This window comes from Panthera pardus, unplaced genomic scaffold, assembly GCF_024362965.1.
Source record: "Panthera pardus isolate Hobbes unplaced genomic scaffold, ASM2436296v1 HiC_scaffold_15, whole genome shotgun sequence".
Classification (NCBI taxonomy): domain Eukaryota; kingdom Metazoa; phylum Chordata; class Mammalia; order Carnivora; family Felidae; genus Panthera; species Panthera pardus.
The window spans coordinates 10,744,025-10,762,836 of NW_026526710.1; the positions used below are offsets into that span (position 1 = coordinate 10,744,025).

Consider the following 18,812-nt stretch of genomic DNA (forward strand, 5'->3'; position numbering starts at 1 on the left):
TTACTTGAGGTGGAGAGTGGCCTAGAAAGTACTCCTACCTGGGTAACTGGCTGTCTCACCCTGAAAATCCAAGTGATGTGGGAACCCTAGATTTTGGGGACTATAGGGATTTTAAGTAGACTGTGGAAACATGCAAAAATCCTTTTTCCAAAACTGGATAAAGTATTTTTAAAATACAATGGAAAAAATTTACCTAAGCTCAAAAGTATAAAAGTGATGTATTCAAGCACCAGAAAAGAAACTTGGTGAGCTGTGAGCACAGGCCCTATGCCCTGGTGGAGACTGAGGGAGGGTGCTGGTGGGGACCCTGCATGAGTTGGCCCAGGAGGGCACTGCCCTTTCTGTGAGAGGGATTAGAGAATCTGGCTGCTAGCCTGAGTCAGAGTCAGAGCTCAGAGGAAGCCATCAACCCCAGACCGCAGGGGGAAACAGTAAGAACTTAAAAATCCACTGTAAAAACTAATTGGGAACCAGTAAACCCTGTGAGAGCTCTCTGCAGCCCAGAGGCCACAGGAGACCCCCAAGAGAGACCACCACTGTGGTGGAAGGATGCAGGCATAGCCACTCCATGGGACCAAGGTATCCGCATTCTCTACAGCAGTTTGTGTATCTAAAAGACTTCCATTTTCTTTAAAAGGCAACACAAAGGAAGTCTCCTATGGTTCGAGAGACTGCTCACAGAGCCAAGTGAAATCCTCAATACCCAAGAAGCTAGAGGTAAGGGAAGTTATTTCATGGATGTGAAATCACAGGGTCAGAGGAGACCCCAGATGACAGAGGCAAAGCCAAATGTGGAAGTGAAGTGTCCTATGACCCAGGCAGGCAATGCTTTATTAGCATTCCCATTACGGGTAAGGACTGGTTACATGGTTAAAGCTTAACCCAAATTGCTTTTGAATGAAGATGTATTTTTCCTCCCGGAAATCTATGTACAAGTGAAATTTATAGAGCCAAAGGTAAGGCCTTTAAATTACTAACATGTAAAATGGTATGGGTCATTAGAATTGTATGTCAAAATACAGAAACCAGAGATTAAAGGACCCAGGCAAAGCCCTTTCCTTCAGCTTTGCTTATGGGTGTAAATAATGTAAGGGAAGTCAGTAGCACTCCGAAACCAGGTCAAACCCTGACTTCACATTAAAGTTGGCCATTCTCCCACTGTCCCCTCCCTAATGAGATTAGGGATGTTGATCCAGTTCAGTTGCTGACTAGCTGTATGACCTTGGGCAGATCACATGGCCTCTCTTAGCTTGACTTCCTCTCCTGAAAAATGAGAGGGATTGGACTAGCACTAGATGATCCTGGGGCTCTTTCCACACTGGGAGCCACAAAGCCTTTACGACATGGATGGGATGTGGCCACAAACAGGAAGTTAAGAGGCTGGAAAAGCAAAAATGCCAGCCCCCTCAACTCGCTTAATTAGGTAATTTCCAAACTCCAAAGACCAGGATTAAAAACCCAGAACGTCAGTAATCTCATCCATGGCTGAGGTCAGAGACAGCCACTTTAGGGAAGAATAAAATGCCATTTGGTTCACCTCCCATTATTTTTAGATGAATAGTTTCATTTCCAAACGTGTTCAGTTCTCCCAATACCCGATTCTCCACCAGTGTTTACAAACAGTTTGAATGAATTGATAAGGATCCAAGTCTATGGACCACTCAAATCTTTATCCAGCTTCTGAGAAATCCCCCCCTTAGCACCTCTCTCGATCAGCAAATTAGTGGAGGAACAAGCCAGAGCCTTCTGACCTGGAAGACCAATGCTAATTGTCTTCAGGAGAAAATAAGGAAGTTAGGAACACACACGCATTTCTTCTGAAACCTAAGTCATCCCAGCTGTTGTAGTAACATCTGTAGGGCCTTCCTGAGAGCCATCACTGTTGTCAGACCCTTGGAGAGGATCCCAAAAGCTGGAGCAGCCAGAGTCCAATCTGTGGGGCCCACCCTGTCTCTGGGTCAGCTCCCAGTCCTCATCTTTTTCGTCCTCAGCACCACTAAAGGGCCTTTGCCTGGATGATGATGTCGGCCCTCACTGCTGCCTTTTCTACCACCTTGGTGTGAATTCACCCATCTCATCTGGAAAATTGTGAGTACCCTAGGTCACCTTTAGCTTTCCTTTTTGTGGTTCTTGGAAATACCACCTGAGTTGCTTACAGTAGTGAAGTCATTTTCAAAGTTCTTTCTTCTACCTCCAACAAGCCCTTTAGTTCCATTAATCATTGATAGACTCAAAGGAAAGCCAAGTGATCAACACTGTACTATATTTCCACTAGCCCAACCCTCCCCAGCTTTGGAAAATAAAGCCAATATTTGATTAGGCAAGTGATGAAACATTTTTCTCATACAAACATTGTGTGCCTGGAGCCCCAGTCTCCATGGTGTAGACATCATAAGAAATATTTAAACTGCCCAGAGAGAAATCTGACTAGAACAGGCCAAGGTTTCTCAACCTTGGCACTATTGACACTTGGACCTGATATAATTCTTTTCGGGGGTAGGGGTTGCCCTGTTGTAGGACATTCAGCAGCATCCCTAGCCTCTACCCACTAGATGCCAGTCATGACCATCAAAAAGGTCTCCAGACTTTTGTCAGATGTTCTTAGGGGAGGGGAGCAAAGTTCAGTGGTTTAGAACCACTGGGACAGGCCTGTTTAGCTGTTGTATTGCGAGTGGAAGCTTAGCTGCTCCTAGGCGTAGCCTTAATGCTTTAGACTTAAATCTGCATGGATGTCTTCTAAAGCAAATCTGATTCAAGAGGCCCAAGTTTTCTGAAGACGAATTTCAGTCCCATTAAGCAAATTATCTCTTTTTGGCCTAAGTCTCCAAAACCTAGTTTCATGGTTATGAAATTTGCTGTACAATCAGTGTCTTTAGTCTCATGAAAATTAAGCACAGAAAACGTGATGTCTGATTTTGTGCTTAAGAAACAGGAGTGGTGGCCCTGTGGAAGGTTGGGCCTCATTTTATGGTGTGGCTGAGTGATTTGTCAGTTCTTTGAAGTCATTCCTTAGGGTCCAAAGAACCTTTCTGGCACATTCCTTTTGGAACCAAACCGTATTTACTTAGAAAGTATTCCTTGGCTGCCAAGAATCCTCGGGACATTAATTGAAATGGTTGGTGTTTAATGGACTTTCCCCAGTATTCTAAAGAAAGAAAGGTTCTGACATTTTATTCATCTTCTGAGTCATTTTCATTCTTATAGTTATGACCTTTGGCAGATTTTTATCTCCAACAGTAAAGTAGAAAACAGATTTGCAGGTACAGTCCCTGTAAGAAGCATGTCAGATACAGCCCTCCCAGTCCGATTGTGACTGTGGTCAGATACCTTCATTGGAAAATAAAAATCGAAGAGTAGAAAGCAACAGGAACCATGAAAAAATTCACCATTTGCCAAAACTGATGTTTGGATCAAGCAGAGTTTATACTAACAATCATGGGATAAATTTACCTCACAGACTGTAAAAATCCATCCAGTTAAAAATAGAAGTATTTACATTTTAAATTACCTTCATCCAAACTCCTCCCCCCAAGGAAATAAATCTACATCATTAAATTCCCCACGACCGGGGCGCCTGGGTGGCTCAGTCGGTTGAACGTCCAACTTTGGCTCAGGTCACGATCTCACTGTTTGTGGGTTCGAGCCCTGCATCGGGCTCTGTGCTGACAGCTCAGAGCCTGCTTCGGATTCTGTGTCTCCCTCTCTCTGCCCCTACCCCGCTTGTTCTCATTCTTTCTCTCTCAAAAATATTTTTAAAAACTCCCCCACGACCTTATAATGGAGAGAAGTTTTAAAGTGACCTGTTTTCCTGCTTAGCTGCATTATGGGAAAATTAGGTAATCCATCCTCAAGTAATCCTTTCAAAATGGCCTGTTTGCATAAGGACCTTTCCTGTTCTGCAGTCCTATAAAGTGACCTAACAGCCAGTTTATGGTTCACTGGAAATAGTGACCAAACTTCCAACAAGGTCTTGCTCTTGGGAAAGACTGCTACCGGGCTCTTGACTCCAGGAGAGCAATGTGCTCCGGCCTCTGTGTTGCTCCCCCGACCCCAGAAAAAAGCCTCCTGAGAGGGAGGCAAGGTCCCACGCCACGGTAACAAGCCCATGCTGACACTGGCAATACTGAGGACTTTTATGGTCTCTCAAGAAAAGAAGAGGTCGTTGCACAAAAGCAAACATTTTAGATCATTGCTTTATTTCACTATTGTTTAACAACAAAGTTCATTCCTCTCAAGGTGGATCTTGAATTGTTCCTTGTGTTCTTTTCCTCATCCTGAATAAAAAAGGTAATGAAGAAAAAGCCTGTACTTTTGGAGACCTAGAATCTTACGTATGCTAATAAGCTTTTGACTGCAATTTCGTGGTACGGTATTTCCTGCTGGCATCTTGGTGGTCCCACGGAGCTCCCCACCCTCCAGTGAAGGTGGCTGTCCACAACTACCACCGTTGAAACCAAAAGTAAGTGTTGAAAAATGCACCTTTTACAATAAAAAAGTAGAAACCAATTCAATTTCCTTTTTTTTTTTTACGAATATAAAGTTTCTTGTAAATATGTACAGTCTTTTGAGCTAGTTCTATAGCAGGAAGCATTTTTCACAAATGAGACACACAATATACACTTTCAGGGCTCAAGAAGCCCCATTTCTCATGGAGATCCTAAATGAAATGCCAAGACTGAAAGACCAGTTTTCAGTGACCTTTCCAAATACTTGTGGACCAAGAGACAAAAACTTCAGCAAACATTCAGTCTGATCTGCCCTGGGGGAGGGAGGGGATGCAGTGTGACCCCAGAGACTCCAAGCGACACATAAAACACAACAGCATGACACCTGCCAAGGGTGCAGTAACGTGGAGGGAGGGACATAGGCGTTTCGAACAAGAAAGCACTTAGGTTAAGAGACGAGCAGGAAGGAGCTGGGATTTGGGCCAGGTTGCAATCTGGAAAGTGATCTGACGTGGGTTGAAACGTGGTCGTGTTCCCCTGCAGTGGTGGAAACAGGTCTACCTTTCAGCCTACCTAGGATGTGCCTTGGTTGTTCGAGGCATGCCTAAGAGTCATGGAGAATCAGAAGCAAGAGATGCCTTGTGGGAGATTAAAGGCAGAAGTAAGGCCGCTGTTAGCTTGCCAACTGCAAAGCCTCTAGGTTGGTTCTTTACCAGTTGCCAGGAATTTCGCATTCTGGTAGCGGGCAGAGAGAAACCATGTGAGCAGCACTGCACCTAAGGAGGACCTCCTGACCCCAGCAGAGGTGGAAGAGGGGCCGCGGCTCTCCAACTTCCTGGTCTTAGTCTAGCCCTAGGGAAAGGCTCACTTGGGAAGTCACAGTTTCGTGGGGTAGAACTGTGCTGGATTTTGTGTGAACACGGAGTCATCCACGAGGGAGGCAGCAGGGAAGCGTGAAGGTGTGAGGTGGTGGTTTGCTGAAATCCTTCTCTGGTCGTAAGGCTTGAGCGTTTGGTTTTTTGTTTGTTCAGTGCTACAGACTGCAGCTTTTTGTGGCCAGTGAATTGGCAAGTGGTCAGAGGGTCTCGATTCAGCGGGAGCGATGGTATGGTACTAGTACATTGGCAGAGCAACCCACGGGGGCAGCCAGGTCAGGGGGCAGCACATGCAGTGAAACCGCCATGCAGAACTCCCGGACGGGTCTCTTCCCATCCCAGGGTGGGGAACGACGCGCTGTCGCGGACAGGAGGTGGATGGCCCCCCGGTCCTCTCCCGGGCCCAGAGACTCATCAACGCTGGGCTCCGAGCAAGTCTATTGCATGCTTTCCTGGCCAAAGCTACATGGAAAGCAGGGACAGCAGGCTGGGGAGATGACGCTGAGGGGCGGGGAGGGAGAGCTCCTCGAGGTTCCTTGGCCCCAAGTCACTGCCTCCGAGCTGAGGCCTGATGACCTCCGTACATTCTCAGCTGGTGGGAGGGGAAGTCGTCAAGGCCATAAAAGGCAATGAGAACAGTAAACATTTGGCTAAGATGTCACCCTGGGTAAAACAGGGCCATCTGTGAGGATGGACTGGAACAAGAATGAACCTACATGAGCGCAGGAGGTTAGCCAACTGGCGGGGACTCTTCTACAATACGTTTCCGTAGCAAAGACCTGATGGTGTGATCTAGCTAAAAATGACTACGACAGGAAATACATTGCTATTCAAATCTATTAAGAATTCTGTTGTCTTTAAAAAAAAAAAAAAAAAAGAAAACCAACCAACCCTAGGATCTTAAAGTAGCTATTAAATAGGATTCTAACCACGTTGTAGTTAGCGCAGGTTGGTTTCCTTTGATGAACTGGTACAGGCTAGAGCCAGGTATAAAAGTTTGTGAATGCTCTGAAAGAGAAAGTGCACAGAGGGTGACTGCAGGAAGGTGCTGATGGCTCCCGAGAGCCTCAGCCCGGCACCACCTGGCTGCAGGGCGTCCACACTGAGGTGGGTCTGGACCCAGCTGTGCCGTGGGGTGGCTGAGCAGATGGGGGCTGGGGTCCCCTTCAGCAAAGTTCCTTAGAGTGTTTGGGGTTTTCCTGCAGATTAAGATGAGGAGTTGGTTTTTCTGGCTGAGATTTATACTGAAGACTGGTCCCAGACCTAGGAGCAAAATAAGGAGGGGGTTTTAGCTGAGGGGGCCAGAAATGCCTGTGCTCCCCCTGCCTGATCCCAGGAGGAAGTGTGCACCACCCGGCCTCCCTGCAGCTGTTAATAGGGAGTGCTCCACAGTACGGCTCCAGCTCTGAGCTCGGGGTTCATCAGGGAATGACATTCACAGAAAATTCTCCAAAGCTGTGGATGGATCTCTGTTACACACACACACACAAGCCCCCATTTTATCGGTAAATCAGAGGGGAGAAGAAAAAACACTGGCCTTTCCTCCTCTCTTTATCAGCAGGGGTCCCAAGAGCCAACTGCAGGTGGCCTTGGGAGAATGTGATCTAGAAAACCAGCTCCCAAGGACAGAAAGGTGGCTGTGCTGTCCAGAGGGGTCCCTGGAACCAAGCCTACCGAGGAGGCATCAAGTACTTGGGCCTCGCCCTGCTCGTCGGGGCCCCCTTTCCTTCAACACATCCCTCCATCTCAATTGCTAACCTAAAATTACACAGATAATAACGTGTATGATTTAAAGATTTCAAAAAGCTCAAAGTTCTAGAGGGCAACCACTGTTAACCAGTTTCTGTGTAGCCTTCCAAAAAATTCTTGAGGTACGTATTTGTAGATGTGCCTGAAAAAAATAAGACATAAGCGTTTTGTATAGTAGGCTATCATTTGTGTTTAAGAAGGGAGGATACACATAGATATTTGCTTATGTGCATAGAGTATCTCTAGAAACTGCGAACACTGGTTGCCTCTGGGGAAGCGAATGATATACCTTAGGGTAGCTATTCCATTTTGAGGTACACATGTATGCATTATCCATTTGCTTAGAAAGGCCTCTTCTTAAATACATTTTCTTCCTAAACTTGTTACCATGTCCTAAAAAATCTGAATAATAACAGAGTCTCCTTTTTACAACAGTGGCCCCAAAGGGCCCTCAGCTCCTCAAGTCACTCCTCTGGCCTCTCCGGATGGTGCCTCACCTTGTTGACCTGGGACAGTGGGGTCCTCACGGCTCCCGCAGGCAGCCGGCCCCGGCTGCTGTCTTCAAACAGCCTCCCAGGTGAGCGTTCCCTCCGCGTGCTGAGCATCCGGCCTGGGGACTTCTCTCGCTCCAGGGGGCGGCCAGGAGACTTGTCCCTGCGCAGCTCTGTCCGCCCCTCTCGGTAGCGGTGGGGTGTGCTTGGCTCTCGTGGGTGGCTGGGGCCTTCCGGTGGCGCCGGGCTAGAGGCCACACGCTTGGTGATGTGCTCGTTGTATGTTGGCGGGCCTCGCTTGTTGGGGCTGCGGGCAACAGGAAAGGGAGGTGCGAAATGAGAAGTCACAACCTCAAAGGGGCATTTTCTTCCTCTGAGCAACCCCCAGGTCCCAATCCCACCAGGAGTTCTTCAGGCTTTTTGTTTTCTTTTGATAGGACAGGAAGAGAAAGAGGACAACAAAAGAAAATCAAGCTTCCTGGTCTCAGTGCAGGTTTTTACTGCCAGACCCTGTGCTAAGCTCTTTATGTGCCTCGACTCATTACATCGTCATGACAGCTCCACAAGCTAAGAGCAGGCATGACCCTCACAGCAGAGGCGATGTGGAGACAGGGAGGCTGAGTGCCTGGCCTAAGCTAGGGAGATGCAGAACTGGGATTCCGACACAGGTCAGTTTGACATCCTAATCCCCACCCAGTATCCTACTGACCTAAGTATTTTGCAGAGTCTATAAGGCACAGAAGGAAGTCTTCATTTAGGGGAGGAGGCTGCTCAAAGGCCCTTGATGCAAGGGAGCAATTTTGAGAAAGCCTGTACTCATCTGCCAATTCTGTCTCACTCGTCGGCCTGGTGTTTGGTCACCTCTCCTTCCAGGTGGCTTTCCAAGCATCTTTGTGGCACCCAATACTGACGTGAGAGGGATCAGGCCTGACAGAATTAGAAAACTGAGCAGGACAGACAAAAACAGTACAGTTGCTCAAAACACAGCCCTGGCCCTGAAGATTGACAGTTAATAACCAAACAATAGAAAACACTGGGGCCTTTTTGTATGGCCAATCCAACCCTCCCCCGAGCCCGGCCTGGATATTTCGAATGAAGATTTCAGCAGGTACGGCCCTAACCACCTCTCTGAAGAAGGGAGATCCAGAAACAGAACTGAGAGTTAATTCCTTCCCACCCCAACGAGCAGAAAAAGTACTCAGTCCTCCTCATCTCAGTATAATTAGAGCCAGGAAAAGGGAACCGACTTAACATGGGCACATTTTATGGAGAATATTACTTGGAGAACATATTTTGATTGATTGGAACTTTATCTCAGAAAATAAAAGTAGAAATCGGGCAAGTAAATTTATCCTCGTTATTTTTAAAATCTAAATTACAATTGGAATTACAGGCTGATTCTAAGAATGAGCCAAGTATGAATCACATACTGATTTATCTTGCTCTAATTTTTGCAGCGAAATTGTATGCTAATATGCTCGATGACATACTTTCCATCAATGTTGGACTTTTGCAGTAAAATCAGTCATTTCTTCAGAAATGTTTGAGAGAGTCACTGGTTTTCCCAGAGGCCCATCTTAATCCTTGATATTTAAATCCTTCTCTTTGGAAGGGGCCAAGTTAGTTGATTTTTTCTTCAATTATTGGTCCAACTACCAGAATCTCTTTGTCAGTGCTCATAATTGAAAACAAATGAGAAGCAAAGACACCTACTGGGGGAGGAGAGACTCTAGAGCAAGCTTGAAGGCCAAATATGGACAGATGCACTGGTTTTATAAATAAAGTTTTATTGGAACACAGCCATGCCCATCTGGTTTTGCACTGGTTGTGCGGCTTTCATACTACAACAACAGCTGAATGGTTGAGACAACCATATAGCCCACAATGCCAAAAATATTTACTATCTGGACCTTAACAGAAGTTTGCTGATTCCTGCTCTACAGTGAAACAGAGAGGTAAGTAGAGATAATTAGATAAGTGATCAGTTCATTGTGAAGTTTTTCAAGTCATTGTCTGGCTTCTCTGTGCAATTCTGTCAAGATTCCAGATAACATGCCCAGAAAGCCAGAACCCTCCTGTGCTAGGTGGGTACAGCAGAAAAATCTGAGATAACTCAGATTTCAGCATCTTGAAATGAAGGTTTATATTCATCTCTAGTCGTGTGGCTTTAAGATATGGAAGACAAAAAAAATAAATTCCAACTAGGAGAATTACATTAAGCCTATTTGTAATGGAGATGAAATTATAAAATGTGTCCACAGGGGCCCATCATAAAGCAAGTGAGAAGACACTCAATGCCCTGGGGAAGAAGGATGGCTCAAGGAAGGCCATTTGGGATGTCAGATTAATGGAATGAAAGAAAATACCCATCATTCTAGGCCAAGTGGGCAATCTTCTATCTCTGTATCCATTAATGACCAATGATCTACCATGCCAATTTTATGTGCAAAGAGTTTCATTTCTTGCTTTGCTAAACAGACCAGGGCAATGAGGCCTGCAGTGAATCATATTCAGCCAAGCTGGGCTTCTACATTCTGACCTGCCAAAGCAGTCTGCATAAAAAGATCATTTTATAAGCCAAGAGACAACCAAAGACTAACTGTTGATTTTCCACACGTGCCTGGCAACAACAGGAAAGCAACAGCATTATTTCTGCCTCTTGTTCAAAGGAACCGGAACCATTTCCAACCACAGGAATAAGCAACTTCTTACAGAGACACCATATAGTCTCAGAAGGAAGGTGCCTGCCATCTAATTAGTGAGGCAGTGGAGAAAAAAAAAAAAAATCTATGGTACTTTGATTTGTTCTTGGCATGACTTGGAAACTACTTAAAGAAAATCTGGACGTTTCAGGACAGAACTGTAGCCCTTTGAACAGTTCCTTCTGAGGCAGGGTCAAGCCAAAAGAGTTAGGAACCGCTGGTTATTTGGCACTTCTGATTTTCTAGCAAGTGCCTGGGACTAAAACCACACTGACCAAAAATTCAGACTAACTCTTATATTTCAATAGAAGAAAAACTATTCATTAGGACATAGTCTCAGAATATTAAATTTATGATTTGTTTCAAGATCTAAGCATTTTTTAATATTAGAGATAATTACAATGTGGTGGAGGAACTAAGTCCCTTGAGAATAAAAACATGTCTTCATCTGTGGATCCCCAGCTCCAGACATTGTGTCTAGCACATGGTAGGGGATCCATGTAATTCTTTACAGAGTAGACATACCATTCCAGAAAAATTTAAATCCCAGGTCAGTTAAATATTCCCCTTGGGTTAAATAATCTCAGAATTTATTTGCAGACCAAGATCTTAAAGTTATATACATCAAAGCTCCACATCGACCTGGATCTGGCTCACAGCCCTCTGTGTCAAGACCAGGTCAGTCCCGCTTCCATGCACTGCTGATGGGATTGCAGATGGATCTGGCCTTCAGGGAGGAATTTTCAGCAAGATCTATCAAAATTACAAACGGATGTCTGATGTCACCCGTCAATTTTGGTTCTAGGAATTTATCCTACAGATAGATTCCTAAGCATGCAAAATGACAGAAGCACAAAATCATTTAATTTACTGTAGCAACAGTCTGTAAATAACCCTAAAATCCATTGATAAAAAAGCAGTTAAATAAATCAAGGTCACATGAAGGAATGCTATGTAGGCATAAAAACAACAATGAAGAATACTTCTGATGCCAACGTGGAGCAGTCTCCAAGGAACATCAGGTACAAGAATGTGTGCTGCGCTACCACCTGTATCAAAAAGAGGAAAAGCACTTCCAGAATGGTACAGCAAGGATCGCCGAACACCCGTTCCTCCATAAAAGCAACAAGAACACTGGCAACAGCCGTCAAAATCAACTTTTCAGAACTCTGGAAATTAACCAGACTTGTAAGAACTCTAACAGCAAGGGCATTTATGCAAGAAAAATAACTGATAATCCCAGTAAGAACAAGTTTTGTGACATGTTAATGTGACCTAGTTCTCCCCCCTTTCTCCCCAGAGCTACAGTTTTGAAACTAAGAGCCCTGTAAGAGTAGCCTCTGGAGAGAGATCAGGATCGAAACTCCCCAAAAAGCCCCATCCCCAGAAAACAGTCTGACCTGCATGGCTACTCCCCAGAAAAGACCATTCTCGGGGCTTTTTCCTTGACCCAAGTCAGGGCTTGCTCATGAGAAAAGCCCTATTCCCAGATGTTTATCAAGAACAATCAACAGCAAGTGTTTAATCTGCCAAATACCTGAGGGAGTGCTACCAGTTGGGGAAGAGGCTGGCCAAAACACTCAAAAGGAAATCTGGGAATAAGATGTCTGCAAGGCATTTTGAAATGGTCCCTTATATTCATAGGGATTTAGAAGGCCACGCACACAGGAAAAACCTGAGAAGGCTTCAGTTCTCAATTTTGGCTGACTTTGAGCATTGAAGGTGTGCCCAACACACACGTGTACACACACACACACACACACACACACAAACCCTAAGCAAAAGGTGAGAGACTTACTGATTCAATGCATTGAACAAAATCTCTGCCCTGTCATTAGCTGATAACCTAACCAAGCAGAAACTTGAATGGCCAGCCCCACATAACAAAGAATACAGACTTTACAGATTTAGTCCAGGAGAGTCACTCAATAAACAGCAACAACAGGGGCCCTTGGGTGGCTCAGTCGGATGAGCAGCCAACTCCTGATTTTGTCTCAGGTCATGAATTCTTGGTTCATGAATTCAAGTCCGGCATTAGGCTTTGCACTGTCTGTGCAGAGCCTGCTTGGGATTCTCTCTCCCTCTTTTTGCCTGCCCGCCTCAAAATAAATAAATAAACATTAAAAAAATAACACCAAAAACAGCAACAACCAAAACGGGGGAGAGTTGGGGAACTGATTTCCAGAGTTGCCACATTATAGCATTTGAAATGTTCAGCCTCCCAACAAAAAATTAGAAGACATGCAAAGAAAGAGGAAAGCATGGCCCATACGGATGGTGTTATTTCTTCTGGGAAATCTTCCCTGGCCCCCAAGTCCAAGCTAGGAACCCTGTTCTGGGCTCCCGTGGTGCGTTAAACTACCCCAGTCAGAGGCCCATCCTTCTAAGCTAGGCTATAATTGCCTGATTGCTCATCATGGCCTCTCTCCCACTGGGCTCTATCGGGGAGGGACTGCATCTGGTTCTTCAGCACCATACCTCCTGCAGCAAGCCCAAGTAGCATGGCAGAGTATCTGCTAAGCAGTGAATGCACAATTCATGATCGATTCTAGTGCCACTAAAAAACTCAACAGAGAAAGACCAGACATTTCCTTCCACCTTTTTCCAAGGGGGCATTTAAAAATTCTGATGCTTGTAAAGGGCACTTTAGTGCTATAGATCCCAAAGAAATGAGTGGCTTGAGCTTGAAGACTGGGAAACCTTTGACCAGTTTAGCAAAATTTCCTGCTATCTTACAGAAAAACACTCTGCCTCCTGTAATGGAGAAGTGTTGTACCTGCGGGAGGTGGAGGGGCCCCGGTGGTGGTCAGTGCCGGACTCCTTCACAAGGTTTCCTTTGCAGCAAATAACCCTTAATTTATCCTGGTATGAGGACGCCAGGTAAATCGCTCCTGAGGAAATTGCAGGGCCCAAGTAGCGTGGGTTCGGGATTTCCAAATACGCTCGGGCAGGGGTCCTGTGGAGTTCCAGATAAGAGTTTACATTTAGGTTATCTCCGTTGCTAGATGGAATGGAAAGAAACACACACTTGGCCCCAAGCCCTAACCCCAACCGCCGAGGTTTTCAAAGTCTGAAAGGGCAATGCTTACCCCAGAGAAGAGCGTGCCTGGATCTCAATTACTTCTAGTGAGTTGAAGTGGGTCACAAACAGATAGGGTTCTCTGTAGGCTGCATGGCCACCACAGAAGAGCATGGGCAAGGAAGGGTTAAAAGAGAAACTCAAAACCAGGCTGCAAGGCCACCTTGGACCTAGCAGTCCCACGTAAAGGGATTTATCCTACACATACATCCATGTGCCAACATAATGAGGCATGTTCAAGTATACTCATTGCCATGTTTTCAGAGCAGACGATGGGAACCAACTCAAGGGGACATTATAGGGGGTCAGTTAAATTATGGTACATCTATGGAATTCTGCATAGTTGTAAAACCTGCAGGAAGCTATGTACTGATACATAAAAAAAACCTGAAGTGTACAATTTTACTTAGTGTGAAAAGCAAGATTCAGAATGTGTAAAGTGTGTCACCATACTGATTTAAACAAAAAGCATTTTTAAAGTGTGTTGGGGGGTAGATAAGAATATATTTTCTTATGCGTCTGTATTTGCACAAAGCACTGGAAGGATAAGAAACGCAAAGAAGTATTTTTTCCCCCTTTGGGGGAGAGGGAATGGAGAATTAGGGAGACAGGTTATTTGGGTGAGGCTTTTCATTGTATACCTTTTTAAAGTGTTTCATTGTATATGTTTTCAAAAAACATTAAAGATTGGGTTCATAGATAATTAAATATTTCTGGCCTTAATACTATATATCTATATCATAGTGTCACTGAAACTCTAGGATATGATGAGATCTTTTTCTGTCTTAAAAGTAAAGGAGATTATCACTACAATTCCTTTCAGTAAACTAGGACTTTGGTATTAGACTGTTAGTCATGCCTCCTGGTACTCAGGCCCTGGTGGATAGAGCCTCCTTCCCTTGAATCTAGGCTGACCCTGTGGCTGCTTTAACCAGTAGGATGTGGTGGTAGCAAGAAGGCCTGCCAGCTTGCACTTCTGCACTCTTGGAAGAAGCCCACGTGGAGAGGAACTGAGACCTCCAGCCACCAGCCCAAGCTGAGTTCCCAACAATTATACCAATTGCCTGCCATTTTGTGAGGCCATTTTGGACTTCCTACTTATCCCAGTGCCCCCACTGGAACCACATGAAGCAGAACTATCCAGTCCAGCCTCAGCATCTTAGGCAATGACAAGTTGTTGTTGTCTTGTCCGTAACAAGTTTTGGAACTTGTTATGCAGCAATAGATAAACCAAATAGCCTCGACAGGTATTTCAACCATAACGGCATTTCAGAACATTCACACAGACATGTATGTACATATTTGCACGTAGGTGTGTGCTTATGCTTTGACCCAGCAGCTCCACTTTGAGGGCTTATGAGCAGCAGGTACTATTTGACAAGTGTGCAAAGATCAGTGTAAGATGTTCATCATAGCAATGTTTATGCTTACAGAAAGAATGAGCATGATCTACCTGCTCTGCCTAATCAGAACTGATTAAACTGACAGGTGTTCAGCTATGCCATGGGATACTCTGCAGCCTTTGAAATGATTTAAATTCACAGGCAATGCTCTCCTTTCTGTCATGAGAGCCTAACAGATATTTCACAAGGCCAGTGGCCTTGGCTTACGCGGTTCTTCATCAGAATCTTTGCCCTGAACATTTCTTCAGGTGACTCTCACCTGTGGTGCTTGGTGTCTAATGTAATCCATAAGCATAGTGCTTAACCCAAAAAGGAGTCCACCTGCAATTTTTTCCTAGGACACCAGCTGCTGGCAGAACAGAACCCTCCATACCTTGCATCACTTACCAAAGGCCAAAGGTAAGCGACTCCACTTGAGATCATCTGTGCGGCTACGTCTTCCATAAGAATCCACGAACACCCCAAATTCTGCAAGGAGTTGGAGCCCGGGGCATCAGCACAGCCAGAGGCATCAGTATCAACGACACATACTTTGATAGAAGAATAAGGGATTGAACCCAGGGGACCACCAGCCAGATTTAACTGGATCATTAAAACCTGAAGACCTTTGCTGAGTCACATCTCTCAGAGATGTGTTAAAGGAAAGTGGAAGAGACAGAAAATTAAGAGGCAAAAGGAGGAGGAAAAGGAGAAAGAGAGACCCAGACACAAGGAGGAACAGACAGAAAGACCCAGAGATAGGAAGAAGGGGGGAAATGAAAAAGAATGAAGAGAAACATCACAAGAAAATGCAAGAAAGAAGGAAGGGAAAAAAGAGAAAGGAAAGGGAGAGAAAGAAGGGGCAGAGAAGGAAAGAAGTGGCTGCTCTCAGGAGAGAATATGAGAGAGCTGGACCAGGCAAGGGTGCTGGTAGGGTCTGGGGCTCCTGGCGTCTGCGAGCCATCAGACCAGTGGCGGGCGGGAAGCCCTGACTCACCGTGGAAGCAGAGCAGGTACTCCTCCCGCTGCCCTGCGCCGTTCACCTGCACGATTGAGACAGGGAAACTGTTGGAAGAGGAGGCAAACACAGCAGGCGCCAAGGAATGGTCATTCTTATCCAGGAATTCTGTAAAGTCAGGCGAGAAGCGGGGCTTCAGGAATGAGCTAGTGTTGGTGGCAAGGCTGGAGCAGAGTGCGGGCTGGGGGGAGGACTTGGGCCCTACCCTCAAGCGTGTACTGCTTCATGTCAATTTCGTAGAATTTATTGGTTCCAATAAGGATACTGTAATTGGTGAAGTGGATGCAGCTGCAGGGCTCTGAGGTCTCTATCTCCTGAGACAGAGGGTAGAAGAAAATGATGTGAGTTAACACAGGGCAGCCCCATTTCCACTGCTATTCCATTTCCGCCTCAACTAACCACGCCTTGGAGACGGTCACCTCTGGACTTATTCACGTTCTCAGCCACACAAAGCATACTCCATCCTTTCATGTCCCCCACGAGGGCTGATAATCCCTTTGCTACCTCTGAGTTCTCTGCAACCCCAGACCAAGAAAATAAGGTCAAATGGCAGCCAAAGAGTCAGAAACACCATTTCAATGAAAAGGTTGCAAAAACAGATCTTTAAAAATACAAATTCTTATCTGAGGAAAAGAACTGGAGAAAACAGGGTTAGAGGGAGTGGTTTTAAGCTTCCTTCTTTTGGTAAGCTAAGTTTCTAACGTGAACCTGTATCACCTATATGATTATTCTCATCATCATTGTTGTCATCTCCATTAGTGATGGGCTTTCTAATTACTTCCACTTGTTTTCAGGCCAGTCCTAATAGTAAAAAAAACCTAGGCATGCTTTTTCAAAACGGTAGCCAAGAATTACAGGGAAGCAATGATTTCTGAGAAATCTCCTAAAGCTAACAGTTCAAGCTCACAATCCACACTATCATCACTGAATATTTCTGATCACCTGCTAAGTATGAGGAAACTTTTAGGCAGCATGACACAGTGAAATGGCAGGGAAAAATCAAACTTCAGTTTTGGTCTCAACTTTGTAACAAGATCTCAAGCCAGCCTCAATTGTCTAACCTGAAGATTGAGGATTACCACCCCTGCATTTCAGAACTGTTGTGGAAAGTATATAATAACCAGCTCAGTTTCTGGATGGTGGACGAACAGCCCACCCAGGATGAAACTATTTCCCTAACACAGAATGACCTCTATGTATGTTCACCCATCAGTCATTTCACTTCTGAGACTAATCGTGAAGACACCTGAAATAAAGCAGGCTTACTACAGGTGGCGCTTTCCTAGCCTAGGGACAACGGCCAGTCTCAGGAAGTGAGGCAAATGATCCAATGTGCACCTTGTCCACACGGCAGTCACCATCACCACCACTCTGCTCCAAGGACAATCAGCTCCCTAATTACACATCAGAACACAGCTAGCACTGGCTTCTCCAAAGGTTAAACAAAGAAACTTCTAGGATCTGACATAAATTCTGATAAGTGCCACCAGAGACTGCTAGCTTCTCAGAGAGATGTCCTTCCTTTTTTATGCTAATTGAAACGAAGTGTCTCTTCCATCAGCCAGCTTCCTTTCTCCCGTAACAAAGGGCTGAATTCACTGGGCAGGCTAGAGAGGCCGTTCACAAACAGAAGGAAAATGAGAGGGAAAAGGGCAGCCACTCAAGGCTCTGAAGCTTCCTCCAGGTGTGTCTGTCTCTTTCTCCCTCTCCCCCTACCTAGAGATCACCAAGGCTGAAGGGACCTGGCACACACTGTTCCCTGAGACGGCACGCTTTCCACATCAATTGGTGGGGACAGCAGGACAGGTGAGGCCCAGGACTTACTTTCCGAATGCAGTACTTGCTGAGGTTTTCATTGTAGCGGAGAATGATGACTTTGCTGGGCATGGCTGCACAGATGCAGAGCCCGTTCTCAATCTGAAAAGCAATCAGGGAAACAGAAAAAGAGTGTCAGTCGTGTGTACACTGGCTCCAGAGCAAAACTAGGAATATAACATCAATTTTTTTTTAATGTTTATTCATTTTTTGAGAGAGAAAGAGAGTGTGAGCAGGGGAGGGGCAAAGACAGAGGGAGACAGAATCTGAAGCAGGCTCCAGGCTCTGAGCTGTCAGCACAAAACCCGATATGGGGCTCGAACTCCCGAACCAGGAGATCATGACCTGAGCCGAAGTTGGACGCTTGACTGAGTGAACCTACTGAGACACCCCTAAAAAACTTTTTTTAAATAAAAAGAAAAGAATTGATAAAACTGACAGAGCACACGGTGTTTTACCTTGCTCAGTCCCTGTCTGAAAATCCTGGGCCCATCTAGCAATGTCGTTTATCAGCCCCTTAAGATTCCTCTAAGAAACCTTTTCAAATCAACACCTTTCTAGGCCAGCCATTCTCCTACTTTATATTCTGCCCCCCCCCCTTGTTTTATTGCCACAATTAATCACAACCATCATATAAGTGACTAAGAAAAGAATTCCAGAGACCAAAAGTCCTCAAGAATAGTGACTAAGGTCAAGGCCCCTTCAGAAGGTTCCTAGAGTCAACCATAGCCCTCCCCCACTGGTCCTCCGTTCCTCAGCACAGAACTCTCTGAAGGCTCAGTCAGGGACACAGGATGTGTTGGGTAAATTCTGACTCAGTGGCTAAACAACAGATTCCCATTGAGCCATTTTCTGAGAAGGGAAAGTCAGTGGTTGTCAACAGGATGACTCCAGTGGCCTCAGGCAGCCTGCAAATGCTTGATTCAGATTTCATTAAAGTTAGACATGTTCATGTGTAGGCACCCACAAATACTCTTAATTTTTTCAATAAAAAAAGTTTCCCTAAAGAAGCAGGGAAGAAAATAAATGTATTTATGCACCAAAATCAATATGCTGTTAGCTACCAAACAATTAACCTGAGTTATCGTGAACTGACTTTATGTTCTATAAATGTCATAAATCAGAATTTGCTAATTTCTAGTAATAAAACATTTTTCATCCAGTCCAGGAGTGGGGATCCATGTCAGATTAAAAAAAAAAAAAAGAGACCCTGTCCTACACACACTGACACAGATATACACACACGTACACATTCT

General features: G+C 45.1%; 1 protein-coding gene and 1 long non-coding RNA gene across 17 annotated transcripts in view; one reads left to right on the plus strand and one right to left on the minus strand.

Annotated features, from left to right (window-relative positions):
• CIT (citron rho-interacting serine/threonine kinase) overlaps positions 1-18,812 on the minus strand; it is a 171,834-nt gene that overhangs the window by 4,474 nt on the left and 148,548 nt on the right. For 15 of the 16 annotated variants that reach the window (XM_019467306.2, XM_019467305.2, XM_019467300.2 and 12 more), the window contains 8 exons: positions 17,566-17,658; positions 15,947-16,055; positions 15,721-15,849; positions 15,132-15,212; positions 13,352-13,430; positions 13,039-13,218; positions 7,567-7,867; positions 4,176-6,583 (listed from right to left, as the gene is read on the minus strand). In XM_019467306.2, the coding sequence (XP_019322851.2) occupies positions 6,560-6,583; positions 7,567-7,867; positions 13,039-13,218; positions 13,352-13,430; positions 15,132-15,212; positions 15,721-15,849; positions 15,947-16,055; positions 17,566-17,658 (996 nt within the window). In that variant the 3' untranslated portion in view covers positions 4,176-6,559. Of the gene's footprint in view, positions 1-4,175; positions 6,584-7,566; positions 7,868-13,038; positions 13,219-13,351; positions 13,431-15,131; positions 15,213-15,720; positions 15,850-15,946; positions 16,056-17,565; positions 17,659-18,812 lie in introns of those variants that run through there. The other variant, XM_019467299.2, reaches the window with a different exon arrangement.
• LOC128777006 (uncharacterized) lies at positions 1,712-9,359 on the plus strand. The gene is made up of 4 exons (XR_008422142.1): positions 1,712-2,088; positions 4,288-4,459; positions 7,505-7,646; positions 7,998-9,359. It is a non-coding gene; the product is annotated as an uncharacterized LOC128777006 (long non-coding RNA).